Source organism: Ischnura elegans, chromosome 6, assembly GCF_921293095.1.
Source record: "Ischnura elegans chromosome 6, ioIscEleg1.1, whole genome shotgun sequence".
NCBI classification, from domain to species: Eukaryota; Metazoa; Arthropoda; class Insecta; order Odonata; family Coenagrionidae; genus Ischnura; species Ischnura elegans.
Genome location: NC_060251.1, coordinates 114,995,607 through 115,009,792, shown reverse-complemented (window position 1 = coordinate 115,009,792; position 14,186 = coordinate 114,995,607). Strand labels below are relative to the sequence as shown.

The 14,186-nt window shown below is 41.6% G+C and overlaps 1 protein-coding gene across 2 annotated transcripts in view; it reads right to left on the bottom strand.

Moving 5' to 3' along the window:
* Positions 1–290: 290 nt before the first annotated feature.
* LOC124161527 (corticotropin-releasing factor receptor 1-like) overlaps positions 291–14,186 on the bottom strand; it is a 63,887-nt gene continuing 49,991 nt past the window's right edge. For both annotated transcript variants that reach the window (XM_046537881.1, XM_046537882.1), the window contains exons 6-10: positions 12,439–12,610; positions 9,600–9,733; positions 7,166–7,251; positions 5,713–5,893; positions 291–3,480 (exon numbers count right to left, since the gene is read on the bottom strand). In XM_046537881.1, coding sequence (XP_046393837.1) covers positions 3,247–3,480; positions 5,713–5,893; positions 7,166–7,251; positions 9,600–9,733; positions 12,439–12,610 — 807 coding nt within the window. In that variant the 3' untranslated portion in view covers positions 291–3,246. The remainder of the gene's footprint in view (positions 3,481–5,712; positions 5,894–7,165; positions 7,252–9,599; positions 9,734–12,438; positions 12,611–14,186) is intronic.

Below are 14,186 nucleotides of genomic sequence, written 5' to 3'. Positions count from 1 at the left end.
ACGAAGAAAGCAAGTTTTGGGGAAGAAGTCAAGGCAGTTCTGGGGCTGATTGCGGTGGAAAGACTTCGTTTCAGCCTAGGGCGTACCCAGGATCAAAACTAGGGGGGGGGGGGGAGGGGGAGGGGTAAGCCATGGTTGTTAAAGTTGTAGGTAAGATTTAAGCATGGAAAAGGTGAATTAAAATAACATTTTAAGAAAGCTGTTACATATCTTTATTAGTTTTTAAAATAATTTGCTTGAAAAAATATTATTTTCCTTAAAGACATTTGCGATTTTTGCTTCTAGGGGTGGGGGGCAGCTGCCCCCTCCTGCCCCTCGCTGGGTACTCCCATGGTCTCAGACATGGCCTCCTTTAACTGTCTCAGCTCTAAAATCCCCACGAGGATTAAGAAAATACGAAATTAGTCTGATGGCACATTTGTTCGACGCACTGGTAAACAATAGTTATTTTGTATTGCACATTGTGCGTACTGATGGAGTAAAATCACGCCTTACGTAATTAAGCTTTCTGCGAAGGGAAAATTCCACAATTATGATCTTATAACTTGATTCTACGATGTGAGTGTGTTAAAAACTGTAATTCGAATTTGTAGATATTTCATAACTAACTTGTTTTTTGTTTCCATTTATATCATTTTTGTTCCTTTCCGTTTTATTTAGTAAGTGCACAATGTGATGACGCGATTTTTAATAGCCCGTCTATATGGACGCATCTATTGTTATTTCTATCCATAGCTATTAATTTTTTGCTGTCTCCACTCGAATTGCAACAGAGAAATACGGTTATAAATGTATCCCTGTATTCGTGATTTTACCCATGAATATTAAAGTTTTACCATTCATTAGTTTACAAAAATACGAGTAGGTACTGCAAATAAATATCTATTATTTTAGGAATACATTAGTATTTACCCCCCGTCAATTTTCTTTTCGCTTGTCTTCTTTTATAATCAAAGCTCCACCTGCAATTCTGCTCTGGGGTGCTTCAAGATCCTGCGTGGAAGAAATTAATGTCGCTGGCTACTGCCACGGTATTGTTCCTTTTGGCCACTGCAACAGCTTATGAAGACGTTTCAGGTAAGTAATCAATATAGTATTCATTGCAATGACGCGAGACGTCTAAGCGATTGATGTGCATCTGTTAGTGGTGCGCACCATTTCTCTCGAGCGCGAATTTGTCTCTATCAAGCTGCAATGACACTTTTATGAAGAGGAATATGTTTACATAAGTTGAGATGCAACTTTTTTCAATGACACTGTGGATTTAAAGTGACTTTGTATTGGAAAATTATCTGCTAGTAGTGGAAACCCAGTGGAATGGGAATATTCGATGTCGACGTTATATAGAATTTACAACATATTATTATTCTGTGCATTGGATGTGATAAGCGATGAATGCAGTCAAATTTGAGTCTTTTGTGGGTAAAGGGTGTTTATATGTACTCCGGAGCTCCTTGTGAGGTCCAAAATAGGCTCCATTCCAATGGTCATTAGATTTGGTCTCTAGAAGTAAAATGGGACAGATGGGTGCGTACTCATTATTGAAAAAGATAGCACACATTTTGCCGCGGTAGAATTTCCTCAATCATAAGCGTTTATTCTCCATAATTTTTTGCGACTCACGCCAGGCACTTGGCGGGCGCTGTGAATGTTCATATGGCGTGTAGCGAGTGTTCACTTATTCTGGGCGAAGGCCGAAGTGATGGGGGTCTAGAGCTATGAATATTCGAAATGCTGGTAACAATCTACTTTAATCGAATGGTCATATTTGTTTAATTTTCACCAAGTTTAGGATTTTTCTCTTATTTCACTTTCTGAACAATAGTGGATACGGACGAAAGCTAAAGGCAAAGTATGCAGGTTACCTCTTGTGCCAACCTTCCAAGTATTCACCGACCTGGCCCCATAAGTCAAATGGGACAGTTGGGTGTCTTTATGTCATTGAAAACGATAGTGCAAATTTTTCCAAAGTAGAATTTCCTAACTCATAAGTGTAAATCTTTGTTCTCCAATCACTTATTCGTCGTAGCTTGAAACATCAAAACGAATCAATAAAATATTTTTATTTGATTTAAAGTTAGATTATGTAACAGTAGCTCACCATTGATTACTGTGGTTGTTCATACTCTGTTCATCAAGGTATTATTTATACCGCACGTCGTAACAGCTTGGTTAGGGCATTTAACTCGACCGATTGGCCTTTTCTGATTTCACCACACTGTTGTGCCTTGCATGGAATAGTGCTGATTCTTGTGAAGCTGATTGTTTAATGAGTTACTTTTCCTCTGTAATTATCTCAAATTAAACGTAAAATGGGGAATGCTTCTCATTCAAATAGTAGTCCGCTGTTAACCCAAGTACCAATGCTTCGTTGGAACGCCGCGACGCATAGCCACAGTTTCCTGTTTTTGGCACTCGTAACAGTTTTCGTCGAGCGTGGTGTGGGTGATGGCGTTGTAAGCCACGTGGAGATCATCACAGGGCAGGGGACATCAGGCGGGAAGGATTTCCGCCTCGATTTTCGGAAGTTCTGTCTTTTTCTTTCGTTGAGTTGTGCATTTGTCTTATCACTCAACAGTGGCGATTTAGGTGCACCAGAAGGAATTTTTAGTTTCCTGGAAGTTCAGTCGTGACGTTGAAGGAATTATAGCCCAAAAATTTCGCTGAGGAGCAATTCAGGAAAATGAAGTTATATTTATAGACATATCGCCGGCCAAAATTATAACAGCTGGAAAAACTTTGTTTTCTATGAAAAAGTGTCTAGAATATTTTATAGTTAATTACATACTTCTCAGAACGGATTAATACAAGGCAACAATGGGGGCTTTGACCACATTACACGTCGTCGAAAAATGTCTTTCTTTTTTGGAAAATTCCAAAAATTCCGCACGTCCCAGATGTTCCTAAATCCAGGGTCAGCAACAAGTACATGGACTCCTTCTCCCCCGATACGGAAAAGTAAACGAGTAGATGTATAAGACCCTTTGCCTCCTCGGTAATATGGTGTAATTTTATGGTCGGTATGCGTATTCATTTTGAGCGTATCCCAATATTTGGCCCTGAATCCCACACTGCCTGACTGAACCACAAATAACAGGGTAGCACTCGCCGCTTCAATATTATTTTCTCTCCCTGTGATTTTGCATGCCCCTCTCAACCTATGTATAAATAACTCCCCAATTGTCGCGTTGATCTCCGGGAATATCAATCGTAATCGATCCATCCAATGTCGTGCAGTTAGTTGTCTCAGACGTGTGACTCCCTCCTGTCGGCCAACGATCTCGCCGTGGTGGCGCTAGGGTCGCTCCCCTCCGACTTCGCCGGTGCCAAGGAATTGCGCGCCGCCGAAGATCCGTTTGGAACTGGCAAGGTGGTCAGCAAAGTGGCTCTCCTGGATGTGACGCCCGCACTGGTCATGTTGTCCCGGATTCCCGTTTTATCCGACCAGACCCTCCAGCTGCGTGCCAGCAACTCCCTCACCTAAAAAAAGATGGCGAAGATATCTTAAATGATTACTGATCCGGAGGCGGATGCACAGTGGCGCCGACTCCATGGGGCCTGAGGGGGCCCGAGCCCCCTCGAAAAATCGTTAAGGGTGAGAAGAAAAAAATGTCAGGCTTTCCGATTTTCCCCGTAGTGTCCAGATATCGAGATTTGAGTTATCAGGGTTCTAATGTTGATCATATGACGTTTCTAAAATGCTTAAAAAACTTAAAACTCACTACTTATAAAATTTCCCGGGGCAAGATCCCCGGTTTGGGCCCCACCAATATTTTTTGCAAGTCGGCGTCCCTGCGGATGCATGAGAGGTCATGTATTAGGGGTCTGCGACCTAAGCTGGATTTAGGGGGGACACGCGCCCCCCCAGACGCCTAAGAAATGGAAAATAATTATACAGTTATCATTGAGCCCGTTTTGTAATGTGTATTACGGAGCCTCAATAATTTAATTTTATATTAATACCTTTAATTTTAAAATAAATGGAATATTAGGTAGACTACAGTAATAATTGAATCTTTTTTTTTAAATCTCTAGTATGATAAGATCGTTTGCCTGTCAGACCGTAGTGCCCCCCTCAGAAAAAATCCTGTATTCGCCCATGTCTACGACTATGAGCGTAGTCTTGAGTTTAATGTTGGGAGGGGCAGTAATCCTGCCGGGAGTTTAGGGACTACTGAACACTCCAAATGAAACGGGGGGAGGGGGGGGGGTGTTCCGGTGAACCGGGAGGGTCTGGTGGGACCAATGAAATTTTAAAATTTATGTAATATTTCCTTTTGGTGATCTTTAAGGAACATGTGAATTTAATTGTATTTGAATATATCGAGGTATTCATGTAAAAATTATTGAGTGTTATCGGATAGAAGTGGAAGTAGTAACTAAATGATCAACAACAGAATTACGAAGGGAAGAACTATCATAAAAGCAATCTACATTATATTGTATGGGACAAACTTATTGGCAGAATAACGTAAGTAAGTATAATATGTATAAAACAATGGTAGAAAGTGTGATAGCATATAGAACAGAGGTATGGGACGCCAATGATAAAAAACAAACAGGTTTTTGAAGACTGGGATAGATTATATGATAAGGATCGTTGCAGATGGAGTAGACTTGATAAAGTTAAAAATAATGCAATAGCGTAGGTGAAGGAATTGGAGAAGGATATAAGTCAACGAGGTGGAAAGGAAGCCATTACTCTCATTTAGTTATGTTAAAAGGATGGATGACACATGGCGCAAGCAAATATTGTGTAAGAAACCTCCAGGAAAAACTGAAAGTAGGAAGACCAAGAATGGAATTGGAGACAGGGAGTGCAGAGAGAAATGGAAACAAGAGTAATGAAGGAAAGATATGTCATAAAAGAGAGAAATGGAAGCAGAATTCAAAGGAAAACGACGAAAATTGTAAACAACTTGCTGTATATAAATGGAGGGCTGAGGAACATACTGGTGTAAATCAATTTTTGTTTATTTTGAGATACCCATGGTAACCAGCTCCAAAATAGTCGATCTGCCTAGAAATATAGTGGTGTAAGTCATTGTTAGACTTGGAACTGCCTGGTAGCAGCACATACTAGTAGCCCTAGGCAAGGTCCGTAAAGGACAGGTCGTGTCTCGCTCCCATATTGCATTACGGTTTGACCATCTTGGTTCCCGCCTATCTGTTGTTTACAATGTGTTTACATAGGGCATGTGAATTAATTTAAAAAAATTGTGTGCTGTAGCGCTCCGCATTGCTCCAATTCCACGAAAAACGGAGTAAGAATATTTAATTTTCCTTCTGATCCTAAAAGAAGGGCTATGTGGTCGATAGATTGCAGAAGAAACAAATGGAAATCTACAATAACATCGCACTTTGTGAGGTTAGCTAGTGACATTATTATAAGTATTTTTTGCCTGCAATTGTACTTTGTAAATATTTATATATTCAACGTAAGTCTTAATAATTCTAGTGATAGTTTATCTCAATGAGGGAACGTCATATAGTAGAAATATCGGCTCCTTAAAAGTTTTTAACAACGCTGTTGTCCAGCGTCCTTTACCGACCTTGGCCCTGGGCAACTTTCAACTTCTGTGCAGGAACTTATTTTTGTCTTACAACAATATGTTTCTAAGCCCTCCAAATGTAAAAATACTGAATAATCGAAGAAATATACAAATATTTTAAATCAATTTTAGAGGCATTAATACATTTTTTATATCTTACCTCCTTGTTGAGGAAGCAGTAGATGAGGACGACGAAAAAGCCTTGCAATCCGTCCGTTGTGTACGCGAAAAAGTAATAGACTTGCTCCGCCACGCAGTCCCTCGTGTTCGGCCTGGCCACGGTGAAGAGGAGCTGAACTCCGAACAGAGGCATCAGAAACAGCGTCGCTTTCGCCGTCATTCTGTGGGAATGAATTTTTATTTATTTATTTATTAAATTATTCAAACACAGCCAAAATGGCCTTTAAATTGAATACAAAACATAAAATCTGCAGCTTTAACAAATATAAACTATAAAAAAAACAATGAAAAGGATATAAAAAAGAAAAAAAAAAGGGATTCAGTAGATGGCTTCTCGAAGCTGCCTCTTGAATGATCTGATGGGCATTGAAAGATCCAGGGAAGGGTGAGTACTCGAAATGGTATTGAAAGAGGTAGGGGGTCTGTAAAAAAGTGATCTCTGAAGGAGATAAAGACGGAATTTAGGTTGGTGTAGTAGTTGGTTTTTACGGAAGGAACGGGTGGGAATGTGGAGTGAAAAGAAAGACAGCATCTCTGAGGATCGGAACTTGCAATTTAAGGCATTGTAAATGAAGGAAATATCATGGAAATTCATACGGGAGGGTAGTGGGACCAATGGTAGGGCAGACATTACTTCAGAGCGAGAAGAATTACGGAGGTGAGGAACACGGTGTTGGACTACTGAAATAAATAAAATTAACTGGGCGTTCAAGAATTTTAAGGTTGGAGGGACTGGCAGTGGAGTAAATAACGGAGCAGTATAACGATACAGTACAGAATTGCGACGATTGACGAATATTTGCGTCGATAAAGAAATAAGGAAACTGCTTCAGCCACAGAACAGCGGCCATGATGGAAAGCATCATTCCTTTAACATTTAAAACGAAGAACAAAGGTGTTCTCGCACTTGGACCCTGGATTGAAATCAGAAATTAGTTGAGATTTAGTGCTATTTCGAGGGGGGAGAATAATTTTATATGTTCGGGATTATTTTAAAATAATTGATATCATGAACAACGAACTACTGAAAAATGATTTACAGCTATAGAAGTTTTGAATTTTTTATAATGGCAGTCAGTTTAGACTTGGAAAATGGTATTTCCTTAAATGATTTTACAAGTTAAGGAATTTAAGTAATTTAAGATCTTATGGTTTTGATATGAAAAAGGACATTGTTGTGAACTTGCAACAACTGCATTGCGGCTACTATTGAAATTCCGGAAAACTACTCGAATAATTTATATTAAATAATTTATTTAACTTATTATTTCGTTTTTGAAGCCTTCCAAAAATAGATTTTCTAGAACCCCCCCCCCCAATTCTTCAACGGCACACATGGATCCATGACAACGCTCCGCGCCCATGTTTGAGACGATTGTTTAGCGCCACGTCAATTGTTGCAACGCAATTTATTTACTGATTGTGCTGCTTACCTTAGTTTTCCGGCATTGGCCGATTTCGACGTGCGTAGTTTCGTCAGCATGACCCTTGCTATGTCCACAAGGAGGACCGTGTTGATCTGTGGAGAAAAGAAAGAAGCCGGTAAAAATGCTTCCCCGACGTTTTTTTAGTCTTCTATGAACCGGTTTTATACTTCATGGTTAGCGCTAACCATAAGATGATGCAGCCTTCAACTTTACCTTCGAAACTTCTGGTTACCTTCTGTATAATGTGCGAATTCAAGCTAACCTCAACTTTCAGCCACTGCCTGGTAAAGTTGAAGGTTTCATCATCTTATGATTAGCGCTAACTAGACATTATAAAACTGGCCCTAAATGTATTTGAGTGTCTAGATCAGCCTTGCAGTCATTGGGGTGCAGTGGTGCAGCGAGGGGGGAGGTTTTGGGGGATAACCCCCCCCCCCCCCCCCAGAGCTCAGAGATATTTTTAAGTTTAATCCATTTTACTTAATGGATTAGTATTACTTATAGAATAGTGTAAGGATTAATGAAATATCTCTCATAAAGCGGTAGAACTAGTCATTTTGGACCATTTATCTTAAAATTTTCTGGGGTAGTGCCCCCGCAACTCCTGCTTACCCTGATAAGTATGCAATACCCACACACCCGTAAGTATTAGTTGCGCCTAAAACCCCCCCTAGCCTTGATTCCTAGCTGTGCCACTGTTGGGGTGTATCTGCGTTTAACTTATAGCACTCACATGAATTGTATCCAGAAAATATTTCCCTGAACCGGGAATCGATCCACGAACCTTCGGCTTTTCGTGCCACTGCGCAGACCACTACGCCACCCAGGTTTCTGTTCCATGGCAATCATTCTGTGCCTCATGATACTAGATGCCAGTTCCTTAAAGTTCCATCCAAGATGGCTACGCGTGGGAGAAAGAACTTCTTCGAAGCCGTAAACGGAAAGTGGTCCTGAAAGCCAAAAGGTCCGTGGTTCGATTCCAGGCCCAGGAGAATTTTTTCTCATGGCAATTCACGTGAATTTCACCGCCGGAGACCGTAGCCTTTACAACCACGGTCATTTCAGTGTAAACCTTTTGTGGTTCTAAATTTCTGCCCTGTTCAAGCGGAATTTATGGCATATTTAATGAAATTTGTGATTTTACGAAGAATGGAAATTGAAAAGAGTATACACCTACATACTAACCGGCTATAGACGCCTCAATAAGCGTGTGACTGTAGGCCGGCGCTTGTTTTTCGAAAATGATCCGATTTAAGAATTCGTGGTCTCAAAAAGTGCGAATTGAGTGCTCTGCGAGAAAAAAATATTTTCAGATTCGTGCGACGTCGGATAGCCGTGCATTGAGGCGATTGAGGCGCCTGAAGGCGCTTATATAGTGCCTAAGTGCAGGCGCGCACTAGCGCGACCACGACCACGACCGATCCCTGTCGCACACCTTCCGACCAGAGTACGACCACAACCACGATAGCAAAACACATTCACTGTCCACTTGCTCAGTTCGTGTGGTCGGGTCGGAATGAAGCCGGAGTCAGTGCGCGGCGCGCCATTAGAATGTGTGTAATTTCTGGGCGCAACGACCGCTGAGTCGGGGACGACCAAATTCAAAAATTTTGAGTGGACGACTCGGGTCCGACCAACGAGTCGCACTTGGCCTAGTGCGCGTCGCTCCATTTGCTGCAATGCTAAAACTGGTCGTGTGCCACAGGTAGTGGTCGTGGTCGCGCTAGTCGCGACCCGAGTTGTCCGACCAAAAAGTTTTGAATTTGGTCCCATATCCCATAATATCGCTGACAGAGGCGCAGCTAGGAATTGAGGCTAGGAGGGATTTTAGGAGCAAGTAATACTGGGGGGTATGGCATGCCAGCCAGGGTAATCGGGAGGTGAGGGGGCCCTCCCCAGAAAAAAATTAGGATAAATAGTGAGTTTTGCGGCTTTCTGAGGGATATTTTATAAATCCTTACACCATTCTATAAATAATATTAATGCAATTAAGTAAAATGGATTTAGCTTAAAAATTTCTCTTAGCTCTGGGGGCGGAGGGGGGTTTTCCCCCAAAACCCCCACCCCCCTCGCTGCGCCACTGTTCGCTGCATATTCAAGGCGTGGTCGGACGAATGAAAAATAGAAACTCTCTTCTAACTTTTCATCCGCAAGCTACCCAATCAACCCCCAAAGTAAATTCCCAGCTAAGTGCCTGTATAATGCGTTTCTCGGATAATTTTCTCCTTGTTGCTGTGAAAGATATCTTAATTATAAATTAAAATTAAAGCTTAGCATGCTCACTCCAACTCTATATTAGCACCACCAATTATCCTATTTAATATTTATTATTTTTTTTGTCATGGAATCACTTTCATCTCTCATATTTTTTGCTCGGATTCCATCGATTCCGAATCGTTAAGTGGGTGTAGGGAATGCGGATCAGTGGCAGTCCACTCACAGCAATCATAGCGATTCTCGGGGCGTCATTTATCCACTGGTAGCCAGATCCATCTGTGTCGACGCTCCAGCAGTTGGAGTCTTGGAGCGTCGCCATGACAGCGGCCCACGCGATGGCTGGCGCGAATGTGAGAGCTGGAACGAAAGGAAAACGCGAATCATTAGGGGAGACCAGCACCTCGATTATGTAAATGTTACAGCGACGACGGCGAAAGATGACCATCACGTTCTCCTATCACGTTCCGCTGTATCGTGTGATCATGTAAGCCACCGTCATCGCGCGTATCATATAGGTACGAGCGCGCGAGGTTGGCATCACTGGGAAATCTGAAGAGCCAATGGAATCCTTCGACACATCTCTGTCCGAGAATGCGTCGTCTGCGGAGTCTTTGAAATAACAATAACAACCAACGAAAACATAAAATGGAAGCAGTTCAAGGCAAAGTACTTCGCTTCGCCAATAGATAATATCATGTTAAAGTACTCGTATTATGGTAAAGTTGTGGGGAAAGTGTAGTATAACTTTTCGATGTGTGATAACGTAATCTATTATGCTAATACTCGCCGCGAGATGCTGCAGTCATTACATTTGCTATATCGTAGAGAATGGTCGAAAAGTCGTAACCTTGAATTGAAACTAATTAATGTTGAAATGATAATGGAATTGTGAAATTCGAAGGAAGTGTAATCGCGCTAGCGATTTGAATGTAAGTAGTTAATAGTTGATTTATGACGATTAAAAAATCGAAAAGGAGTTTAACGATGTTGATATATTGGAGAACGTTCTTGGCAAATGTTGATAATTAAACTTCGATAGAAAGTAATTTACGTTTAAATCACGGATTTACTTCAATCAGCCGTATTTTCCAAATTTCTGCGTGCAAATAAAGCTGCTCAATCGCATTCATCACCATGCGAATATAACAATTGAACAACGTGGACAAATAATAAAGTCAAGACAGCACTCCAGTAGAAATAATTAAGAATTTAATGGATTTTACTCAATTATAGGGCAATTTTACATTAAATAAACAATAATATTTTACCGTCCATACGTCCCTCAACGAAATAATACATCCGGTTAACAATGAGACGACATTAAAAATGACAGCGTAAGATGGGTTGCCTGCAACAAGGATAAAGGTTTGTATGTTTAGGGTTGCCTGCAATACAGGATAAGGATACTACTTTGGTTAATTATTTAACAGGATGAAGATAAATATTTTCCGTTTCTCAACCTAATATTACATCATATAGTAATGCAATGATAAGGTTGAAATACGGCAGTTCTCCATTTATCCCTAACCCAATCTAATTCTTTAACCTTCCTGAGGCTTTTCTTCCCCGTATTCTTCTTGATTTGTGCTAGAAACTTGTCCCTTTGTCGTGTTCTGGGGGCGTTTCCATCAGTTTTTCCATGGTTTTTATGTTTCCCTTCGTAACTGCTGCGCTAATTACGAGGGAAATTCAGGAAGTAACCGCCATTTTGAAATGAAAATTAAACCAGTGAAGTAAGGACAATTTTATTATCTACATCTTCAAACTAAAACTTTACTTCATTTTTGGCGCACATAGTCGCAAAATAGATTCAAGCACGTGTTATATCATTTAACGGTCTTTAAAATTCACTCTTCATTTAAATCTGCCGCCTGTGAATGGAGCATACCTGTCACTGCGTTTTGAAGCTCTCCGTCATCGTCGAACCGCTGAAACCGTTGAGTCGAGTTGTTCTTCCATTTTTAAACAATCGTACCAACTGACGGACTACACCTTCACTCATAATGTTATGGCCATAAACCGCGCAAGATTCACGATGAATTTCGGCTGCTGATTGATTTTTTGTGCCCAAATAAATCGTATAACACCACGCACTTCACACCTGGCGGGACTTTCCACTATGGCACTCTTGTTTTTAGGCTATAAATGAACAACGCGCGAACGTTGGATGATCCGCCTAGTGCAGTTGGAAGCGCACTGATATACTGCTCGCGTCGATGTCAATATGATGGCGCTATTCCCACTGCTTCTTGCGCCTCACTCGAACGTTGGTTATTTTCTAGATTACCCGTGCTCAAGCCAACGCGTCCTTTTCGTTTTTGAGCCGCAATTACAGTCTGCTTCTCCGCGAATTTCGGGTCGCTCAGGCGTCAGCGACGCTAGTGGAGACTTTCTTGAATCAATTTTAATTTACCGTGGATGTCCACTACGCATCAGTTCTTAAAATTCTACTTAGAATAACTGGAAACCTGTTTATATTTTACACCTGAATGTGGTGAAATACGAACCAAATATATTCGTGGTTACAGTTACCGCATCATGAAATGGGAAGTAATCTTGTTAGATCAGTTTGGACTTATGCCAGGTCGACGCCTTTATCACCACGATGATAGCGACGATACTCGTAGGCCATCATCAGGCCAGCTTGAAGTGGTTTGAAACTGACGCAGAAAGCATGCAAGCATTTTGCACGGGGCACGGAATCGCGCAGGTTAGAGCTGCATTAATTTCTAAAATGGCGTGGAATTGCGCGAATGCATGAACGAAATTAGAACAGGGGCTGTTTTGCCGTCTCGCATCCACCCATTCTCGCATGTGTTCTAGCAATTGACCGCTTTACACGACGCAATTTTGATTGCGCCTCCGCACGTACGTCAGATTGTGCAATTCCGTGTATCGTGTAAAACGGCCTTGCCAAACCATGTAATACAGTCCTTGTTTAAAAAATATGCTAGCGCTAACTGAAGGTCAAAGTTTGTGGTTGCTAAGAATTTGTTGGCCCACTTGGGGAATCCACAGTTGTCATGGTGATGTTTGTGTTTTTCCGCGGTCGAATTACTTGCCTACGGCGACGACGATGGCGGGAGTGGGGCAGGTGTCGGATCGTAGGGCTCCCGCGATGAGCCGGTGCAGGTAGAGGCCTTCGAGCAGCATCAGAGCGAATACCGCGTTTGCCGAGAGCCGCTCCATGAACGCCAGCACGCGACACGGAACTCCGTTCTCCTCCATCACTCCCTGTGTGGAAACAAATGAAAGCAGTGCATCGGACAAACAGTTACTTACGAAATTATCAGAACTTGATACTAAATATTTATCGAGAGAAAACTGAATACAACCTACAATGCCTATCATTTCGCAACGTGGTTTCTATACTACAAACGTCACAGTAGAGTGACGCATTGTAGCAATGAAAAGCAACTTAAAATCCTCATACACAATATTAATGGATAAAATATATTGCTTACGACGTAATGATAGCTTAGTGTCCACAAAAAATTAAGGAAATCAGAAAATACCGAACAATACCAATGCTTGATCAACCTGCGGTAAATGCATAGCCTCCGTTGGTTCCCTCGAAGCTCTACTTTCGAATTCGGCCGATAGTTGGCGTCTCCCTGGTCTGGATTCTCGAATACGCTCGAGGCTTTTAACCTCTGCACCGCAGAAGGGGAGGACAGGAAGGAGAAAGGAAGGAGGCGCCGCCGCGATGGGAGCCCGACGACGACTCCTTTGGGCGGGATAGGGAAGGAAGGGATGGGACGAGGAATCCCGCACCGTCACAAAGGCAGGCGGGTCCTACCACCAGCGAAACCAGGCATCAGCCACAGCTATTCTTACGACTTTGGAGGATTATCCTATGAGGAAGAATAATCCAACGATCAAATAGTTAGATTGCATCAGATACACACTGCATTTTTATTGCTGAGACGATCTCTTAACACTAGAATGACGGGGTTGTATGACTATCTTGAGCAGGGGTCTCCAAAATACTGCCTGCGGAGGGCTTTCATCCGGCCCACGCACTCGTTTCAAGTAGCAAGCGATTCTCGCTCGTTTAAGTCAGTGAGACGCCGCTAGGAGTATTGCAGCGTTGTACTGCACGTCAAAGTCGCCTTCAACTGTTCGTAAATAAGAAATACGCCTCTGGATTCTTCAGTAGACGTTGGTATCGAATACTTCAGTCATCCGCAAATTTGCTATCCGGCACGCGGGGCGATTCGGAACTTGGAATGTGGCCTTCGTGGCCTAGTAAATTGAAGACCCCTGATCTAGAGGGGCCATTGCCCGTGAATTTGACAGGTAGTAATTAAGTTGATGGTTTGAGACTATACTTTATGGAATTTACTCACATTGATTGAAAATTAAACTATGTTTTTCCACAAAAAATCATGTGGAAAAACTTGGTTTAATTTTTATTCAACAATGTAGTAATTATTTTAAATGAAATTCTTCGTTTATAATGAAATTAATTGATTGCTTTGTTAAAATATAAACATTTTCTTTTTTATAAATAGAACTGGGTAAATTTTTTTCAAATATTTCACAAAAAAAGTTAAAAAATGAACAGGGGTCACGGCGCTCCTGATTCCCCTGCCCTGACCTACCACACGCCACTCGGAATGGCATTTATGCCGTTTATTTCCATTCAAAATGTAATATGGGTTATCAAATGCATAAATGCGCTAACTGAAACGTCAAAATGACCAGACGTAAAGTGTAGTGCAGTGATTTCCGGAATAAAACACGCGTTACCGTTACAAATGTGATATAAACGCTTATCCCGAAATGGGGAACATGCATGAAATTTGTT